Source organism: Pezoporus flaviventris, unplaced genomic scaffold, assembly GCF_033815535.1.
Source record: "Pezoporus flaviventris isolate CSIRO_AGI_PZ_B2104156 unplaced genomic scaffold, CSIRO_AGI_Pfla_v1 ptg000055l, whole genome shotgun sequence".
NCBI lineage: Eukaryota > Metazoa > Chordata > Aves > Psittaciformes > Psittacidae > Pezoporus > Pezoporus flaviventris.
In genome coordinates, this window is record NW_026892603.1 from 7,048,343 (window position 1) to 7,068,644 (window position 20,302).

Genomic DNA, 20,302 nt, shown 5'->3' on the forward strand with positions numbered 1-20,302 from the left:
TGTAGCCTTCATCTCTGATTGCTAAGGTCATGAGTTCACCTGGATTGATCACTTGATGGAGGAAACTTAGGTAAGGGCTGGCCTCTCTTTGCCATGTGTGTACGTGACAGGGATTGGTGGTGGTAAACGCCGCCAAATGCTGCATTCACTATATGGCTCCTGTTTTTTCTTGAAGGCACAAAAAATTAGCATCTTTATTTTAACTCCAATAGAAAGTAGCCAAAAAACCCAAAGACTGACTGCATGAAATTCATGTAGGTTAGGAAAAAGGCACTCAGGATTCTGCAGGAGGGGAAAAAAGTTTTCCCCACCTTGTTAGCTTGCCACAGGGAAAACATCCCCTGTTAATTTTAATAGATTTGGTTTTGTCTGGGTGTAGGGTGCTGCAAGTGTAGTTCAGTGGATTTATAATCCCAGAAGGCCAGTGTTAGCTACTTATGTACTTATAGAAGCCCTTCTTGTTGCCTTGTGTAATATCTAAATGACTTTAATATTTTCCATTTTTCATTTAGTGTATAAAACAACAGTAATGTTAATCTTATGATTTATAGGTATTCTTTTTTTTTCTGTTTTTCTGTTTTCCCCATAATTAAATCTGGATCATAGTGAACTATCAACTTTGTTAATAAAATTTCTTGATCAGGAGACCAGCAATTCTCTGAGAGCAAGTATTTACACTCTACCATATTGTGCTCTGATAGTTTTCCAAAGGGCATGCCATGTAAGAGCTATGCTTGGTGCAGGATAAACATATGTGGTTTAGCATTTTTTTGGAAAGTTGATTGCCTTCAAGAAGGACTTACCAACGGCAATTGATAAGCAGGGTGTTCACTCTATTTCTACTAAATAAACTTACTAAATTTGCAATACCAAAATGAAAGTTTAGATATTCTTTATTCTTTGCCTTTGCAACTTTCAGATGCACTCTTCCTACAAAACTGAAAAAGGAGAAATTACTTACAGAGAACGCAAAGCCTCAACTTTCATATTTTTGTGGTAAGACAATTCATAAGTTTTGCTTGCCCCTTGCTGTACTGAAAGTGTCTTCTATGTAATGAGAGGTATTAATTTTGCTGTGGAACTTCTATCAGGTGCTGGAACAAAAAGAACACCCACAGTCTTTGAGTTTACAAACACCAAAAACAATGAATAGGCAGCGTTATTGTCCTATAGAATTAGTTACTGAATCTATTTTTGGTGCATATGTCTAAAAGTAGTGTCCCAGAGATAAGCTACCAAGGTGATCTTAAGTCTAGAAAATCTATCTTGAGGAAAGTGCAGCTTACATGGCATTTAGGCAGATTTTTTTTAAAGCTATTTAGTACTGTTGGATCATTAATAAACAACTGTTTGCACATTTTCAATCCTACATTTTTGCTGACAGATTTGACCTCTGCCAAAAAAATCTGCTTCAGTCAAAACTATCTTTTTAAAATGTGGTTTTGAAATGGCCAAATCATTTCTAATTTTTAATCTGCAACTGAAACGCTTCAGTGCTTAATCACATAGCAGTGATTTTTTTAGGTTGTCTTCCATAGGGTCAGAATTCAGTTCTAGCTTACAAATTATAATGTATTAATCCCACATCTCTGATCTAGACAGTGCTGGAGCTTTAACATGGACAAGCTGAAGAGGTGTGTCTGGCAAGGAGATGGGTAAAGATGCAGATTGACTGAGTTTTTAAATGTAAAAGATCAGTTCTTTAAAATGGGAAAACACTTGTGCTCCCAGACTGACACTGTCACTTTAATCAAATTGCTCCTACTCAGCCCTGGCTAAGTGCCTGCCTATATTCATTTACATTTTGGCCAACTAAACAGCAATAATGGACTATAAAGGATCTAGATGCAGGGTAGAGCCGCTTACAAGAGGAGGCAGGATGTCTCTGCTACATCAGGAGTCAGGACAGAGGGAGCTTCTCCTCCCAGCCAGTCTCCAAGGAGCTGTATGCTTGGGCAATAATAGCTCAGCTGCATTGATCACTGTTGGAGGGAAAGGGTATTTTCCAGCACACAGAGTGTGTCTCTGAACATATGATAATGCTTCAGAAGTAACTTGTTCCTTTTATCATAAGGCTGATAAAATCACGAAGTCCTTCTGCTACATTATGTTAGTCGGGCCTTCCCTAGTAAGACCTTTCATTAGGAAGTCTTTTCATATGCCCCTTGTTAGCATTGCTCCTTAGTATGCCTATATAGCTGTCTCATTACATCTCATTTGTTTCCTGATCGTTATGGGATACATGAAGTAGCCCCATATTCCTGCTGGAGAGCCCTTTTTCATATGAGTGGTTCCATGGACTGGTTCTTACCACTGTGAAGAAGGGATGAAGATATTCACATTCTTTACCATTAACCTTGGAAATTAGTACTCTGTTAAATTAAATCTTTATGAAAGTAATATTTTTCCTTTTTTATCAAGAAGCCTTTCTTCAGAAGCAGGTAGTTTTTTTGAGTTTTGTGTTTCAGTTACTGTTATTCATATTAGATCTCCTGATGTCTGCTTCTATAATACAACAACACTCCGGGAGAAATCAACCTTCCTTCCCTGAGTACAGTTTCAACCATGGTTGCTTTTATTTTAACTTTCATCCATTTTTTTTGTCTCTTCGTCTGAGAAATCACAGTATCACAGTATGCTAGAGATTGGAAGGGACCTCAAAAGATCATCTAGTCCAATCCCCCTGCCAGAGCAGGAACACCTAGATAATGTTACACAGGAATGTGTCCAGGTGGGTTTTGAATGTCTCCAGGGAAGGAGACTCCACAACCTCCCTGGGCAGCCTGTTCCAGTGTTCCGTCACCCTCACTGAGAAGAAGTTTCTTCTCAAGTTTAAGTGGAACCTCTTGTGTTCCAGTTTGTACCCATTACCCCTTGTCCTATCATTGTTTGCCACCGAGTAGAGCCTGGCTCCATCCTCGTGACACTCCCCCTTTATATATTTATAGACACTTATAAGGTCACCCCTCAGTCTCCAAACTATAGAGACCCAGCTCCCTCAGTCTTTCCTCATAAGGGAGATGTTCCACTCCCTTAATCATCTTTGTTGCCCTGCGCTGGACTCTCTCCAGCAGCTCCCTGTCCTTCTTGAACTGAGGGGCCCAGAACTGGTCACAATATTCCAGATGGGGTCTCACCAGGGCAGAGTAGAGGGGAAGGAGGACCTCTCTCGACCTACTAACCACCGCCCTTCTAATACACCCCAGGATGCCATTGGCCTTCTTAGCCACAAGGGCACAGTGTTGGCTCATGGTCATCCTGTCGTCCACTAGGACCCCCAGGTCCCTCTCCCCTACACTGCTCTCTAACAGGTCGTTCCCCAACCCATACTGGAACCTGGGGTTGTTCCTGCCCAGATGCAGGACTCTACACTTTCCCTTGTTATATTTCATCAAGTTATTCCCTGCCCAACTCTCCAGCCTGTCCAGGTCTCGCTGGATGGCAGCACAGCCTTCTGGCGTGTCAGCCACTCCTCCCAGCTTAGTGTCATCAGCAAACTTGCTGATAGTACACTCAATTCCCTCATCTAAATCGTTGATGAATATATTAAATAATACCGGTCCCAGTACTGACCCTTGAGGCACTCCACTAGTTACAGGCCTCCAACTAGACTCAGCCCCATAGACTACAACTCTCTGGCTTCTCTCCTTCAGCCAGTTCGCAGTCCACCTCACTACCTGATCATCCAGTCCACACGTCCTCAATTTAGCTGTGAGGATGCTGTGGGAGACTGTGTCAAATGCTTTGCTGAAGTCAAGGTAGACCACATCCACCGCTCTGCCATCATCCATCCACCGTGTTATTTCCTCATAAAAGGCTAAGAGATTGGTCAAGCATGATTTCCCCCTGGTGAAGCCATGTTGACTGCCCCTCATAACCCTCTTATCCTTGATATGCCTTAAGATGGTACCAAGGATAAGGTGTTCCATCACTTTCCCAGGGATGGAGGTGAGGCTGACCGGTCTATAGTTACCCGGGTCCTCCTTCTTGCCCTTTTTGAAGACTGGAGTGACATTTGCTTTCCTCCAGTCCTCAGGCACCTCTCCCGTTTCCCAAGACTTGGTAAAGATGATGGAGAGTGAGTGGTCTAGCAATGACTTCCGCCAGTTCCCTCAGCACCCGCGGGTGCATCCCATCTGGACCCATGGATTTATGGATGTCCAGATTGCTCAACTGATCTCTAACACATTCCTCATCGACTAAGGCAAACCGCTCCGTCGACCTGACTTCATCTAAGGTCTCAAGGGTACAGGGCTCTTCAGGACTGCCTGCAGCAGAGTAGACAGAGACAAAGAAGGCATTCAGTAACTCTGCCATCTCTGTATCTTCCGTCACCAGGGCACCCATCCCGTTCATCAGTGGGCCTACATTGCCTCTGGTGTTAGTTTTATCTGCCATGTATTTGAAAAAGCTCTTTTTGCTGTCCTTGACCCTTCTCGCCAGGTTTAATTCTAAGGATGCCTTAGTCCTCCTAGCTGCCTTCCTACATCCTCTAGCAGCAGCCTTATATTCCTCCCAAGTGGCCAGCCCCTCCTTCCATGACCTGTAAACTCTCCTCTTCCACTTGAGCATACCCAGCAATTCCCTATTTAGCCACGCAGGTCTCTTGGCCCTCTTCCTTGACTTCCTACAACTTCTGTTTATTAGCGAGAAGTATCAACAGTAAGACATAAGGAACTCTTCCTAGCAGAGTGGAACAGGACTAGAACAGCACATGCAAGTTTATTAGTCATCTCACTAGAAACCAATAGCAACCTCAGTATGGTCCAAAAATAATGTATGGCTTCATGCTACTATATACTATGTATATGCAACCTTAAACCTTTGTAGTTGCAGTAGTAACAGATTTGTTTGGTTTTGTTATAAATAAATCAAGCAACTGATTTTGACTGGGCTATACAGAAGTGTAATGTTGATTATAAAACAAATATATATATAAAAGAAGATAATTTATTTATTGCTATTCCACTTTTATGTTGTCTAGTTGTGGCTAGGAAAAAATAGAGGCTTTGTTTTAAAACTGGAAGTAATACATTTGAAAAATATTCTCTTTCATGTTTCTATTCACCTTGTAGTGTATGCAGAAGAACTGTGAGTGTGAAAAGGGAGCAAAAGGAGACAAAGGTGATCCTGTAAGTATGCATTCATTTGAAAAGCTTCCAGAGTTTGAATTTTAATCATTGACATCAATGTTGCATAGTATTTAAATCGGTTACTATGTCTGTAAAAAGTAAGACATTGCTGTGCATGTATTGCAAAAAGAAGCTATTTATCATAGTGATTCACTGTGAAAGGCCACTGTTACAAGAGCTCAGAAAAAAAAGATCTATCCATGATCATATGCTATCTTTGAAATATATTATTGGGTAATAGAACACTATGTGTAAGTAAGTACATTATTTTGAAGCCCAAATCAAAAAGCTATTCTTGAATCCTTCAATGGGGAAGAAAGGTCCATTAGATACAGGTTTACTTACACCAGCAGTTTCCGTTTGTGTAAAAGCAGCCTTCCAGTATCTGAAGGGGAGCTATAGGGATGCTGGCGAGGGACTCTTCATTAGAGACTGTAGTGATAGCCAGGGGGTAACGGGTTAAAACTTAAACAGGGGAAGTTTAGATTGGATATAAGGAAGAAGTTCTTTACTGTGAGGGTGGTGAGGCACTGGAATGGGTTGCCCAGGGAGGCTGTGAATGCTCCATCCCTGGCAGTGTTCAAGGCCAGGTTGGATGAAGCCTTGGGTGTCATGGTTTAGTGTGAGGTGTCCCTGCCCATGGCAGGGGTGTTGGAACTAGATGATCTTAAGGTCCTTTCCAACCCTAACTATTCTATGATTCTATGATTCTAAGAGAGAAAGATTCAGAAGATTGTGGGTGATGGCATATCTGAGGAAAGTTCTGAAACTCTGCCTCCAGCTCATTTATTTTGTGACACTTCAACACATGACTGGTTTTTGGCTCTGGTAAAGAAGAGAGAAGTGGGAGTTCAGACAGTGTGTGACCTCTCTGATCCTTTTGGTATCTTTACTAGTTCCCCAGAGACAACTTAAGTACATAGAGAAGTTTTTGCCTTTCTCCCTAGACACTAGGCAACTGGTCGACCATATGTGTAGCAGGTTATGACAGTAAGGCCTACCATCCAGCCCCTTGACTCTGGATAATGTGCATCTGGAACTAAAATCCCTGTTTCCATTTAAAATGTAAGATCCAAGGATTTTAAGTTACTTTATCCAAAATGGCTAGATGTAACCTATTATATATGTATTTTTTATATATACACACATACACTGAGCTTCCGATTTCCCACCTTCATGATTCTCCAAACAGGAATAATGGTGTAATAATTTTTTATTTTGGGGCTGCAGAATAGTGACACTAAGCTGTTCTGTGGACAGGTGTTTTTTTTATGCTGAGATAATCAGATAGGTGACTGAAAAGTGAGGAGGAGGAACCACATGTGTTTTCTCTTACACCTTCCTGGCTAGATTTTCAAATGCTCTGTAGAAAATGTAATTATCATTGAATATTAATTTTTAAAAAATCACAGAAGCCTTACAATGCCAGACTTTTTTTTTAGCTGTGAAAGTATTGTCATACACGCCATACCTGGTGTGGGTTTCCACCTAAGCTTATTTCAGAACTATTTTTGCCTGTCCCTAAAGATGCAGTCTTAGAGAAACTGGAGAATTTTATCCTCATAATAGTATTAACATTTTCCTGCTTTGTTTCAGGGCAGAGGGGAAAAAGGTGAGCCAGGACCAAAAGGAAACAAGGTAAAGAAAATTTAGAAAAATCAAAAAAATTTTTGTCTGGTTTTATGCAAACCATAGAAGTGAATATATCAAAGTATGTTAAAATATGATGTAAAAAATTGACTTTTGCTGTGAGATGTTTATAGTGAACTGCTTTAGAAGTGAGAGAGAAAAATTTCAAATTTAACTGATACCAAGTTAACACTGCCTATCATCCTAGTTTTTCACTGACAGCAGAGGTCTCTGAACCTAGCTGAAGGCTCTCTGAAGTTCCACAGAACTTTTTAACAGTACACAAATCTCTGGAGCAGGGGGGTTTGCTCTGATGACTTAGGATTTCAGTCATCTAATAACAGCTGATGAGTTTTCTATGTTAATGTTCAGGAATCATGTGTCCCTGATTGTGGGAGGAAGAACTGTGTGAGTTCATAAACAAAAAGCTACTTTAGCTCCTTAAAAGTTTTTTTTTTTGTTTTAGCGTAATAGTGATAAAGAGAATACATATTTCACTCGTATTCCTTTGCTTCCAACAGGGCGATGCTCAAAAAGGAGAACATGGTGAAACAAATAAAGAGGTATGTGACTACTACAGATCTAGCTTGTATTTGGTCTTTTCAGATTATCTTCCAGACCCTGATTCACAGTTTAGTTCCGCTGAGCTGCAATTTTTTGTTTTTTCACACACCTACTTTATTCAGTTATTCAGAGAACCTGAACTAACTTCTGATTTAGGGAAGCATCTATACTGACAGAAACAGCCTAACCATGTGCTTACATATAGAGATGGGATGCCACTGACAAAAGGAACTTTTGAAGCTACGTGATTTTGTATCACCTTGCGTTAGATTTATCCCGAAGATAGAATTGAAAATGTCATCACTAAAACATGTAGATAGTCCTCCAGTGGCTTCTGAGATCTGATCTTTCTCAGCCTGAATTCTTGTTGATTCACAGTAGAAAGGTTAACATAGATCAATTCAATTTAAAAGTCCCCTTTAAGTGTTAGCATATATCTGCTAAGAGGCTGGCAAACTAAGTGGTGTATTTACAGCTATAAAGGAAAAAGTATACATCTAAATTTGCAGGGAATTATATGTTAAATGATTCTAGAGAAATATTATCTTGTTGTGAATAGCTGAATTTCTGAAACATAATTCTTTACTGGATACTGGTTTGTGGGTTCTTTTCCTAGTTAAGTTAGCAGTATGTTATGCCTTTGCTTTATTTTTTATGATTTTTCCCCCTTTTTTGTTTAATCTTTGAATAGGGAGCTCCTGGCTACAAGGGAGAAAAGGTAAGATTTTTATTGAAAAGAAGTAGTCTGAAAATAGATTGTCACTTGCTGACAGTGTATGTAACAGAATGGAAAGAAGAGCCTATCTCCTGTTTTTGATATGAGATCTCCTAATGCAATCCCTACAAGTAAATTCATCATTTACGTAGATTCTTGTAGAATGGATTGTTGGAATTAAAAATAAATTTAAAAAAAATATCAGAAAACGTAATCTAAATAGAAAAAGAATAATGTCAAATACCAGAAATAAAGCTTCTGGAAGGAAAAAGAAAGTTGAGGATTGAACAAGAGATTCAGTAGAAAAATATGAAATCGTTTACTGCAAACACTACAAATAGACACGGCAATCATTATCTTTCAAAAAACTTACAGCAAGGAAGTTTACTTTTAAGCTAATTATAACCTGTAAGGGCTAATGCTTGATAAAAAAAAAAAAAAATAAAATCTCTAGATAGTCGCTCCAAGAAGCCAAAAAAGAATATAATACAACAACTTTCAAGAGTCTAGAACTGAAATTTATTTCAGCAAGCTGGAATGTCATAGCCAGAACAGAAACAGACTATCCCATTTTGAATTTGCTTGGTTTAGACACTTACCTCTTAACATTGTTAATAAAAGCAGTGCTTCTCTGAATGTTTGTATTCATTAGAAAAGTGCTTTTGTCGATTTTATTGACATTCATTTCATGGGAACATTCATTTCATTGAAACATTTCATGGAAATAGGAAAAGTAGACTCAGATGTTTACTTTTCTTATGTGGAACACATGCTTTTTCATCAGTGGAGCACATTAGTAATTCCCTTTCTTCATTCCATTCATACAATTGCACAATTGTCATTTAGAGAAATCTCAGACGTCAAACATACGAAATCAGAATATAGAGAGGCAGCGCAGAGAGGTGGAAAAATAAGCAAAACTTTTTAGATATTAAACGTGTTATCCTCTTATGATATAGGTTGTAAATTTGGTAGGTATTCTCAGGGAGAAAATGTGTTTCTCTTGAGTAGGGCAGATCATATCTTCTACAGACCATATTTAATGATGCCACTCTCAGGCCCTCAGAATCTGCTAAACCTCTTGTGCTGCTGAACTGCTTGCACAGTCTTTAATTCATATAGTGTAATCAAAACATCTTGTTTAACTGTTAACCTTTTGATTTCTTATAAAGGGTGAAAGAGGAGAATGTGGATCCCCAGGAATAAAAGCGGAAAAAGTAAGTATAATTGTTATTTGAACTGATTCACACTGATGATGATACTGGAAAAACACGTAACATTAATAAACATAGCTTGTAAAGATTATTGTGAATTTGGAACATCTGAAAATTCCCTGGTAATAGAAATACATTCATAGTAGAAATAGGATTTGTGAAAAATGAACCCACATTTCACTATATTCTTTTTTACTTTTTTGCAGAAGAAATGTAGTCACTTAACTAAAACAAAAGCTGTCCTGATCAGTGCCAAGCCCTGCTTACAAAGGACCATGAGCATGTTATAGAGCTCACCAGATTTTTTTCTTTAAATTGTTAATTTCAATTCAAGTGTATGAAGTTATATTACAAGAGGGGCAGGTTCTTACACAACCCGAATAACTTTTGGATCTACCAGCGCATCTGTGCTGATATGCATTCAGACTTCTATCTAGTCCTCCTCTTTTAACCTGATGCGCAGAAGTGATAAAAGTGATTATAGTTTTTTCGCGTTTCGCACTCTGAAGAATAGAAGGATAATGTACTCCTGAGTGAAATAATAATGTATTTTGAGTTCACGTAAGCAGGTTTGTATGAGTACTACAAACCACTTATTTGTAGTTAGTTAAGTACTACCAACTGGATTGCAATTGATCTTTCAGTAAAGCACATTTCTTCAGTTTTAACATCCATGTTATACTTACCTTTATCAAAGACCAACTTGAACAGTTTTTTTATCTTACCTGATTTCAAGTAGGAATTAGGAAATACTAAAAGCAGCAGTATTTGTAGCAGAGGAAGAGGCGTTATACTGTAATAAAAACCTAAATACTGATAATATGTTGTGAGATGCTGGGATTCGAAATGGCAGCGAGTCAGGAAAAGCTGAAATATCAATGTAAAAGGAGAAAGAGTTGCATTTCTCAGAGGAATAAAGATCACAACTTCTTTATCCAGGCAATATGTGAGAAATAGCACAAGGTTATGTGAAACGTCTACTAAGATAAGCAGAAGCTGTCCAGATGTTGGCAAAGAACATAATCAAAGCAGCCAAGAAATCTGGATGTAGAAAACACATGCTAGGGCTGCTGGAAATTTGCTTGTTTCACTTCTGTTGAGGACAGTGATGAAAAAAAAAAAAGCAGTTTGACATCTGCAGAGGATCAGAGATTATAGTGGATTATGGACTTCAGGAACTTAGTGAACAAATGAAAATTGCAGTGACTTCCAGAATTCCCAACTTCACATTTACAAATGCAGAAGATAGAACAAAATGATATTTTTTTTTTTTTTTTTTTAATACTGGACAAAATAATCAGAAACAGCTAATGGACTTAAAAAGTGTCTCTTTGCCTTTTTTTTTTTGATGCATTTTTAATATGGGGTGGGTTTTTTTGGTGAACTATTAGTACAGTTCTAACGTGCTACTGATCAGCATTTTGAGTTAGTAAGACAAAGTTAACTGAAGTTATTCTAGTGTAAGCACTGCAGGATATTTTTAAGAATTGTGTATCTAATATACTTCTAGAAATTGAATTTAAATACCTATAGTTAATAAGAACTGGTTAATTAAACAGCTAGGATGTTAAGTAGCCATCCACAATGTGTTTAGTATATGAAAATTATTCTAACCAAATGTTGAAGATGGAATGTAACAGGGAATTACTGAATACAGAACAAGAATAGTAGTACTCTGGAGAGAATAAACTACCTAGAAAACGCTTAAACAGAGGTATGAGTGGTACACAGTAATTCTCGATACTTTAAAGCAGATAATTAAAATTTCCTATTCATCTGATAATTGAATCTTAATTTTCCTTAGGGTTTGGAAGGTCCTCTTGGCCCTATGGGACCTCAGGGGCCTCAGGTAAGGGAACTAGAAGCTTCCAAATATTCTGTAAATTTCTTCTACATACAACCTGTCAGCTCTGCAGAGAGCAGTGTGATTGGTGCATGAGGCAGCAGTACAGCAGAATCTAGCAAATCTTTGTCTTTTGGAAATAATTTTCAAAGAAAAAACCTTTGTTGCTGCTGCTGCTTAAATCTGCTCAGATTTAGTGGTGTTGTGGCCCACTTGTGCTCTCCAACTACAGAGCTCTTCTCTTACCTGTAGAGCGTAATCATGCCCTGTCATACTCCTACTTGCTAAATTCCTCTTATATGGTAGCATCCATATTTAGTACCTCACCTGCTCTGTCTCTTCAGAGAGTCATTAATTATTTCCTTCTGTGAAGGGACACAATGGTTGTGGTAATGTCCAGGAATTAAAATTAATCTCAGTTTATCATCGCAGATAAATGCAGGGAAGTGATTTCTTGCAAACAGAGCTAAATGAGGTGTGACAGCTTAGTTTATTTACTCGGGCAGAAGGGAGACTATGAAAATATGGCAAAGTTGGGAGCAGGAGGAGAAAGGAAGAAAGCTTTAAATAAAGCAGATGCAGTTCACATGGACTAGTTGAAGATCCTTTCTGCCAGCACTGGTTATTGAATATTAAGAATATAATGTGTTGGCCACTTCCCAGGATATGACACATAAAATCCTTGCCCTTTAGAGCTTACCACTGTAGTATGTTTTAGTGCAATTGTTCAGGCCAAGTCCAAAATATTCCACCTTTACATGCATCCTCAAAGGCAACTCGTCCTATATTTTGACTTTTGTATAGGGTATCAGGGGACTTCCAGGTGAGCCAGGCCCAAAATGCATTCAAAGAAGCAAGGTAAGATATATTAGTATGTGTAGATGTTATTTATATAGGGAGTGGAGATGCAGAAGCTCTGTGTGGAATCTTTATACTTTACTATCTTTCTTCCTTGGTAGTTTTTTGTTAGTGGTGTTTATTGCACAGAGTGTACACCACATGCTTGGTACGCAATGGTGCCATCATGTTATGAAGGCTTGGTATTGTTGGCACATGCAGCCTATTTTCCATCTGGGTCTTCAAGGGCATCTTATAGGGCCACAACAGGGTGCAGCATGGACTTGCCTAGAGCCACAGCACTTAGACAGGAATTTGAATCACCAAAATATGTGTCTCGGCTTCAGCCATCACTTGGGAAGTTTTTTCCAGATTTTTTTCTGCTAAAATGCTTTGTGTTTAAAGATTTTAAGTAATTCTAGATAGTGGTTAAAATCTTCAGATTGAGTATTTAAACTAATTTTAATTGTGTAAAAAATGCAAGACAACTTGTGACATTGGTAGAGGTGTAAGATTTAATGATGATTAATGCTTTAATCCTATTTCAAATAGATCATTTGAAGTTAATGACTGCAGCTTGTCATGCAAAATCAGTTGGATAAAGTGTCTGATTAATTTAGTCAGTCTTCTGGTTTGCAAACCTTTGGGAAATTGCTATATGTGAATACAGATAATTGCTCATGGGACAGCTATTGGCATCACTGTTTGGTACAGAAAGATGTTTCATGTATCCATTTGAAAATGCAGGGTCTAATGACAAAGACTTTTACCACACGATCATTGGTAGTCTGGTTATGCAATGCCATTTATAAGTTATACAAGGCAATTAAATTCACACAAAGTAATTTGTCAAAGATGCAATATTTAGATACTAATGTTTTGTTTCTTAGCCAAAAATTTCAGTTGAAGATTCATAGAAATAAATTTAGAGATGTGAAATGTTTGTTGTAAAAATTTTGGAATACTGGCATCCATCATGATTTTCCTATTCCTGACAAATGCTTTTTCATACTTCTTAATTCTTCATCTTCTCAACAAAATGCTTGATTAGGAAAGCTGCTACAGAGCATTTCAGAAGTCAGGAGAGGAAGAGAATGATGGGTCTGAATGAAGCTATTCATACATGTGGGAGAAAAGTCATGCCTCTCTTTAACTGCAGTACAGCAAATTACAGTAATTTTTTTATCTGTCATTTCACACTGATGGGTCCAAGATAGTACTACCACATTCTTTTATTATACACTGAACCATATTTGTAGGATGTTGTTTGTCCTCCTGTCAGTCTCTTCACACACTTTCATGTCTATAAAGTACATGCAGCTCTCTCTAGGATTGGTCTGCCTGGATATAGTATTTATGGTCTCTTGTTACACTTTAGATGCCCATTTTCAGCATAAGAGTCTCTCATTTTTCAGCCTCCAACTCAGCAGCCTGCTATTTAAAGTCTATAGTCAAGGATTTTCCAGGCTTAGACATCTATCATAATGCGAATATTGCAAGACAAGTTTGATTAGTGTGCTTGGGTAATTATTACACTTGAAGACTTTAGTCAAAGCGTATGTATGTTTAGAGGTTATGTCTTGTCCATACCTAGCACCAGAGCTAATCTTCAGCATTTTGGAGCTTATTTGAGATGAGCGAAAAATGTTTTAATCATCGGTACAGATAATCAGTGGTTGTTTACAGCTTAATAAACACCCATTCGACTAGTAAAGGTCAAGGCCTTTTTTTGGTTCAGACACATCACAGTCTTTCCAATATCTTTCATCTTTACAGAAGGATTATTCAATTACTCTTTTGAAATTAGTTTTCATGACACATAATACAATATATGTGGAAAATGGCAGTTATTTATAACTGCTTTGGATAAAGAAAAAAAAAGTCTATTCTTAGTGCAGTTCCTTATACCTGTGGCCTTTCCATGCTAATACTTTCTGCTTTTTGAGCCGAACTAGTGACTTTACCTCAGTTTAGCAGACCTAAAGGCAGTTGCATGAAATTAGTATTGATATGACATTACACAGAACACCACTGCTGAACACTTTTATTCATTGTTAGTGGGCCGTGTTGAGGTTTGAAAGAGGGGATTCAGTTCCTCTTCAAAATATAAACTCTGGATCAAGCTCAGCCTACAGATGTTTTGGGTCTCATTTGTGAAGTCTACAGTTCTCTCATACAACTCAGTCCTTCCCACACCTCTGTAAGGAAATGCCGAACCCATTCTCTCACTTTACAGGGCCAGGCAGCAGGCACGGCTCAGGACAGTGTCAACTCTGTGCTGTCCGGATGCTGCTGGCTCTGGCAGCCACCAGCAGCATTGCAACTTCAGCTAATTTAATTTGACTTCTCTGAAGCAAGATAGCGTATGGTAAGAACTTTTCATACCTTATTTCTTCTGTCATTCATATGCATTTTCTCATTCCCTCTTAAGCTGCTTGCTAATCCACCCTTTGTGAAGACTTAATGGCTGCACAACACCCAAATTCTATCCCTTTTCATGGCGTTGCCTTATCATATTGACATTAATGAATTGAATCTCTTTCAAAGTCCTACTGCCTGCACTGAGCAGCTTTCCACTGACTATAGCAGGAACTCAGACAGTGTGTTTCTACGTAGACACCTAAGTTTAGGTATAATCATACGGAGCTGAATCACGTCCTTAATCTCTTAAAGTCTTTCTGATGCAATTCACAATCAGTCCTTAAGTTTAATAACCTCTTTAATATACAAGCAAACTTCATCACTTTACTTTCACCCTTTTCGAGTCACACGTGTATGTTGTACAGCCTATATCCTGCAGAGAATGCAGCTCCATATAGCATTAAATAAACCCAGTTTTTGTTAAGCAGACTGAAATAAAGTTTTCTCTATTTGCATTTCTACAAAGTTATAGCATCTCAAAAACATCTAAATAGTTTTATTACCGTATATATACAAATCTTCTCCATAAAGAGGTTGAGGCATTTTAAATGACAAATAAATAAAAATAAAAATACATGTTAATGTTATATCATTAGTTTACCTGACTAAATATATTTCCATTTGTCCTGGGTTCAGCAGTAGGAGTCATGTTTCTCCTTCTTGGTAGCTGGTGCAGTGCTGTGTTTTGACTTTCAGCTCGGGAACAGAGCTGATAGTGATGTTTTGGTTTGGCCAAGGACTTTGTGAGCCTCATGCTCTGCCAGGGGGGAGGGGAAGCCAGGAGGAAGCAGAGACAGGACACCTGACCCAAACTGACCAAAGAGGTATTCCATACCACAGCATGTCATGCCCAGGATGTAACTGGGAGTGAGCCGGAAGGGCTGGGGAAACTGCAGGGTTGGAGGAGGTATGGGTCGGTGCTTGGTCGGGCTGAGGGGGGGCAAGTTATCGGTCGGCTGGTGCTGAGGTGTTGTATTCTCTTCCCTTGTTATTTCCTTTATCATTATTATCATTGGTGGTAGCAGTAGTGATTTGTGTTATACCTTAGTTACTAAACTGTTCTTATCTCAACCCGTGGGAGTTGCATTCTTTTCGATTCTCCTCTCCGTCCCTCCAGGAGCAGGGGGAGGGCAAGAAAGGGGTGGGGGGAAGTGAGCGAACGAGTTACCTGACTGGGTTTAAACCACGACACCATTTAACCAAAATTTAACTTCCATGTTAACAGTAAACCTATAACAACAGTATAAAACATAGTAACTTTGAGAGAAAAGCATTAGAATGCAACAGGACATTTCACTCAAACCTAGTCAGGAGTTGAGAACTCGCTGTTTTCACTGTGTATCTCCTGTCTTCTGAAGTAGTTATCTTGGTCCTGTCCCCCGCACATGTCATGATCAGACCACCAGGATTATACTGTCTGTTTTCTGATTTACTGACTTTCTACTGCCTACTGTCAATGTTGCCAGAAAGATATTAAATTTACAAACAAAAAAAGAATACTGTTAAAGCCTAATTCTACATTATTTTTTTTCTCTCAGAAATTTGAAATACCAAGAAAAAATAACATCCACAGCTGTTCTTTATATTTTCAACATGCATATATCTTTTAATTTATTCAAAATAGTAGTCATTATTTTGCCTGTTTTCATTCATTAAAAAAAGGTTAACTATTATTTGCTGTTTAAAAAATCAACAATATTTTCAATACGATAGCACCGGTAAGGTTCCATAAGAGTGTTTATATTCAAGGTAATTTTGAAAATTTGCTTGTTAGTTAAGGGTATAATAGTCACTAGTCACAAATTTCAGTGGACAGTTTACAACCAGAATGATGTGGTTACAGATCATAAAATCAGGTCAGAAATTAAGAAAGTGCTCTGTGTTCCCCTCATAAAGAAGTGATGAACAGGGAGTACTTATGGTTATCATTTCAGAAGTGACATTGAGTTTGTTTGTTTGAACTCTTAGACCAGCTACTAGAAATGAAGTACACATTTCTAGAAACCATGATACATTCATAGGAAGGCTGAGAACAACACATTTGTAAAAGCCACTGCTAATAGTAACAGCCACTTTTGAAAGTTTTCATATGCATAGACTCTGAATTAGAGTCTGAAGTTCTATGAACAGACATGTATACGAACTTTTAAAGAAACAGTTAAGTTTGAATGTGGGTATTCCAAGAAGTTACTCCCATTAAAACATCCTGGGATGGTTCTGTGAAAAATGCATCATTGCATATTTCCCTGAAAATGTGTCTGAGAATGAACTGCTAAGGGATGTCTTTTCTAATGACTTCTAAATTCTTTTCTTACTTCTGTAGCAAGTTAAGTCTTTCCCAGTAGATTAAAAAATTCAATTTCCCTGTAAAGTGTAGCTCCTAGGTATTTCAACTAGCTTAGAAATACAAAATACCAGCAATATCTGTTAAAATGTCCATATCTACTTGTATTGTTGCTGCCAACATTCACTTTAAAGATAAAATCATTATATTTGAAAAACTATTTCTACTATAGCTTAACCTTTATTGCTTTGTAGACTGAAATACAGCGTCTTTGTTTTCCTTATAGTATGTATTTACTCTTTGAAAAGTAAAGAAATTCTTTATACTGGCAGTAACTGGTACTCATCATAATATAACAGTCTTTTTTCTTTTGGGGTGTCATGATTTCAGCCTAGCTGGTAACTCAGGATAGGACAAAAAATGGGGTAGACTGTTAAGTATGTTCCCAACTTAAATAGGAACTTTAAACTGTTTTAATATGTAAAAATGCTTAGCTCAAATCAAGTGTAAATTTTCCTTCCCATTGCTTTAGCTGATATTAAATGCCACATGAAGGAAAATCCTAACAGGAAGAGAAAAAAAGATTTTGAGTAGAATGCTAGACAAAGAAAATAGTTACAAAGAGGCACTTTGAGAAGCAGACTTCCCCTTCTACACATGGAGATAATGATACTACTGCCAGCTCTTTATGGTTTTAACAAATTCCACATTAGCTGTACACCAAAACCATGGAAGATAAAAGCCAGGCTTACTCATAGCTGCATGAAGTTTGAAATATGCAGTTTTTAAAAGTTTAAGTTTTGTATGTTGTCTGGCAGAAGAAGGTGGGGTTTCTTTCTCCATTAATACTCAGGCATCCTCTGCTATCATTGAGAAAGCATTCAATTACCCTACATGCTTTTTATCATAAGGGCTGTTTACACTGCCTACAGCAGTACCTGCTGGTACGGCTGCTGGAAGGCAGATTACAACACCAGTCACTTGAAAGAAAACTGTTTCTATCATGGTTTGAAAAAGAGCTTTCGGAAAAGCTAACTTCTGTAGGACTCCCACCTACATTCAAGGCAATGCTTATATTAGCATAGATCTATCACAGGGGTGATCTTGCAAAGGAGCAAATGATTTGTGATAGAAAGCATCCTTGAGAGTTACTGCCCTTGGGAATTCTGTCAAGGGCTGTCAGAAATAGATGCAAAAACCAGCATCCACTTGGACAACAAGGCAAAAATTGGAAGACACTTTCCAAATACAACCAAGGGATTTGGTTAATTGTTTCAGCTGAGAGATGAGCCTGTATTTATCAAATGTTATTTTTCAGAATGGAACGAGTTCCAACACCGTTTCAGAGGCTTAGTTTTGACAAGTGGGGCCAGCGTGCTTAGTGGCATTTGCTGTTTCCAGATTACTACCTATAATAGTGGTGCTGCATGCATTTTTTTTTAATCTCATAGAATTTTTTAATATATTTTCAACTTGGTATTTTATTTCATGTCCATTCTGTGGAGCATGCTAATACGTCATGGCCCAACAGAGATTTCTCGCTGCCTTCTCCATGAAAGAAATGAGGACTGTGAATTTCAACAGCTAGTATTTGGTACACTGACTGGTTTGCAGCAGCTTATGCCTATTTCTTTTACTGAGGCACCTCTTCCTTGAAGTGGGGAACTCCATCCTTAACTAGACTGTGTCAGGGCAATGCAGGTACATGGAGCTGCAACTGCTAATGTTGCTTATCAAGTGAAGAGCAATTGAATTAAGAGCTGGTGGTAAGGTAAGGGAGCCTATAGGCGAAATGGCAAAGCTTCTTGGGAACCAGACTGGTGTGCTTGGCTTAACATTCTTCCAAAACCCATACTTTGTGCCTCTTGACTAGCTTTGCAAGAAGCACAGCTGTGGGTAAAAGTGGCAGGAGTATCTCTGTCCTTGGGGCAGTGTCTATGCATGAAAATTTGCTTGTAAAACTTTCTACTGAAACCTAAATAAAGGAGTTTCTAGCTTCTATGGGGATGATTTTGTTCTGAAAGCAGAGCATACCACAGGGCTGGGTGTGTGTAGCTACAGTACTGTGGCTTTGCTGATACCATTCTGCCAGTGCACTTCTTCATACTGATGTACAATCAACAGCTGAACTTCCATTAATGCTTAGATGCTTGTGACTTGTTGGCATGAATGAAATTCAGCAGCCTAAAGTACTACCATTGGAAATGAAATGGAGGCTTTTAAGTCACTAAATTCCTTCTGAAAATGTTTGGTATAGCATATATTTTCTAAAGAAATAGTACAAAACATTTCTTTACATATTTCCCTTACTTGTCTAAACAGAATCATCCCCAAAAGAACTGAAATCCAGTTAACTGTTGTCTTAAAGGACAACAGTACTTGAAACAGAGACTTTGTAAGGAGAATTAAAGAGGAGACAAGACTTTGGTTGTATTGTTCTTGGCCTTCCCAAAAGTTCCTGCTGAAGGGAAACACTTAATAAAAACTAGTTTTGATCAGCTGATTTTGAAAGGACAGTTTGTTCAATGCCAGATTAATCCCATGGAGGAACTGGAAGTCTAGAAGATGGACATTTGAGGAATTTTTGTTGGTTGTGTAGTTTGATCAGTTTCAGAACAAACACAGGAGGAAAAAACCCAACCCAGCTATGAACAAAATGGGTCAATTTCTAATTGGCTTCCTCTCAGGAAAAGATTGCAGCATTTACAATAATCTGGATACGCATTACCCGAGTTGTGACTCTCGTCATGAAAATACTATTAAGAAACCTCAAAAATATGGTCTACCTATGTATACAGTAAACATCTTCATTTTATATTTGTCAGCAAGTACATGCACAGAATCCACATTAAAGCAATGTCAGTGTTGCTAATACCCTACTGGTGTGCTATGTGGAGATACAGGTGCTATTTTGCTGAGTGATACCAGCTTTCTCTTGATTTTTCTCTACCTTTTAAGGATTATCTTCTAGTAATGGTGAATTAATTTATTAGATTTTGAAGTTGTGCTATAAAATCTTGTTTTTTGAATTAGCATTAAATTTCATAGCTGTTCTGCAAAATATCATACTGTCCTGTAATGGAATGAATTTAAGACTGGGCATCCAGTTCCACTTTATTATAGGTTTAAAGCTGTAGTAGTAGCCCTCCAAGTGCATAGTTATTGGAAATTAAGCTTCAAGGATAATCTATGTGTTTACTTTCACTGTGTATTCCCATTCCTGTATTTTAGCTTCATTCTTTGGCAAATTACAAACTGATAGATTTCTGGAGAAATATCTGGCTTTGTAGTAATTTTTTATATGTCCATTTTCCTCTCAAGCACAAAAAAATCTCATTGAAAGATTTCACAAATCAGCACATAAGATTTCTTGGTATGTACAAAATTACAACCCCCAAAATATGATTACAGAAAATAAACACAATTTGATAAGAAGTCTTTTTAACAATCATGTGGCTATGTTGGCTTTCTTAGGAACACAGTAAACAAACAAGAGAATTAGGAGCTGCAGCCAAAGATAGCAGTAGGAACAACAGTCATGGTATGCAGGTGTTGCTATGGGAAGAAACATGAGTGCAATGTTTAAAGCTTAAACCCTGTTTAATTTCCAAATTCCTCTCTTTCTAGCAAGAAAAGAAGCTGAGGAAGCACCAAACTACTGGA

At 38.0% G+C, this 20,302-nt stretch overlaps 1 protein-coding gene across 1 annotated transcript in view; it reads left to right on the top strand.

Moving 5' to 3' along the window:
- COL28A1 (collagen type XXVIII alpha 1 chain) overlaps positions 1 to 20,302 on the top strand; it is a 70,476-nt gene that overhangs the window by 10,021 nt on the left and 40,153 nt on the right. Inside the window, 8 exon segments of the mRNA XM_061469179.1 lie at positions 5,076 to 5,132; positions 6,729 to 6,770; positions 7,283 to 7,324; positions 8,017 to 8,043; positions 9,213 to 9,257; positions 11,059 to 11,103; positions 12,057 to 12,137; positions 20,114 to 20,180. Of these exon segments, the coding sequence (XP_061325163.1) occupies positions 5,076 to 5,132; positions 6,729 to 6,770; positions 7,283 to 7,324; positions 8,017 to 8,043; positions 9,213 to 9,257; positions 11,059 to 11,103; positions 12,057 to 12,137; positions 20,114 to 20,180 (406 nt within the window).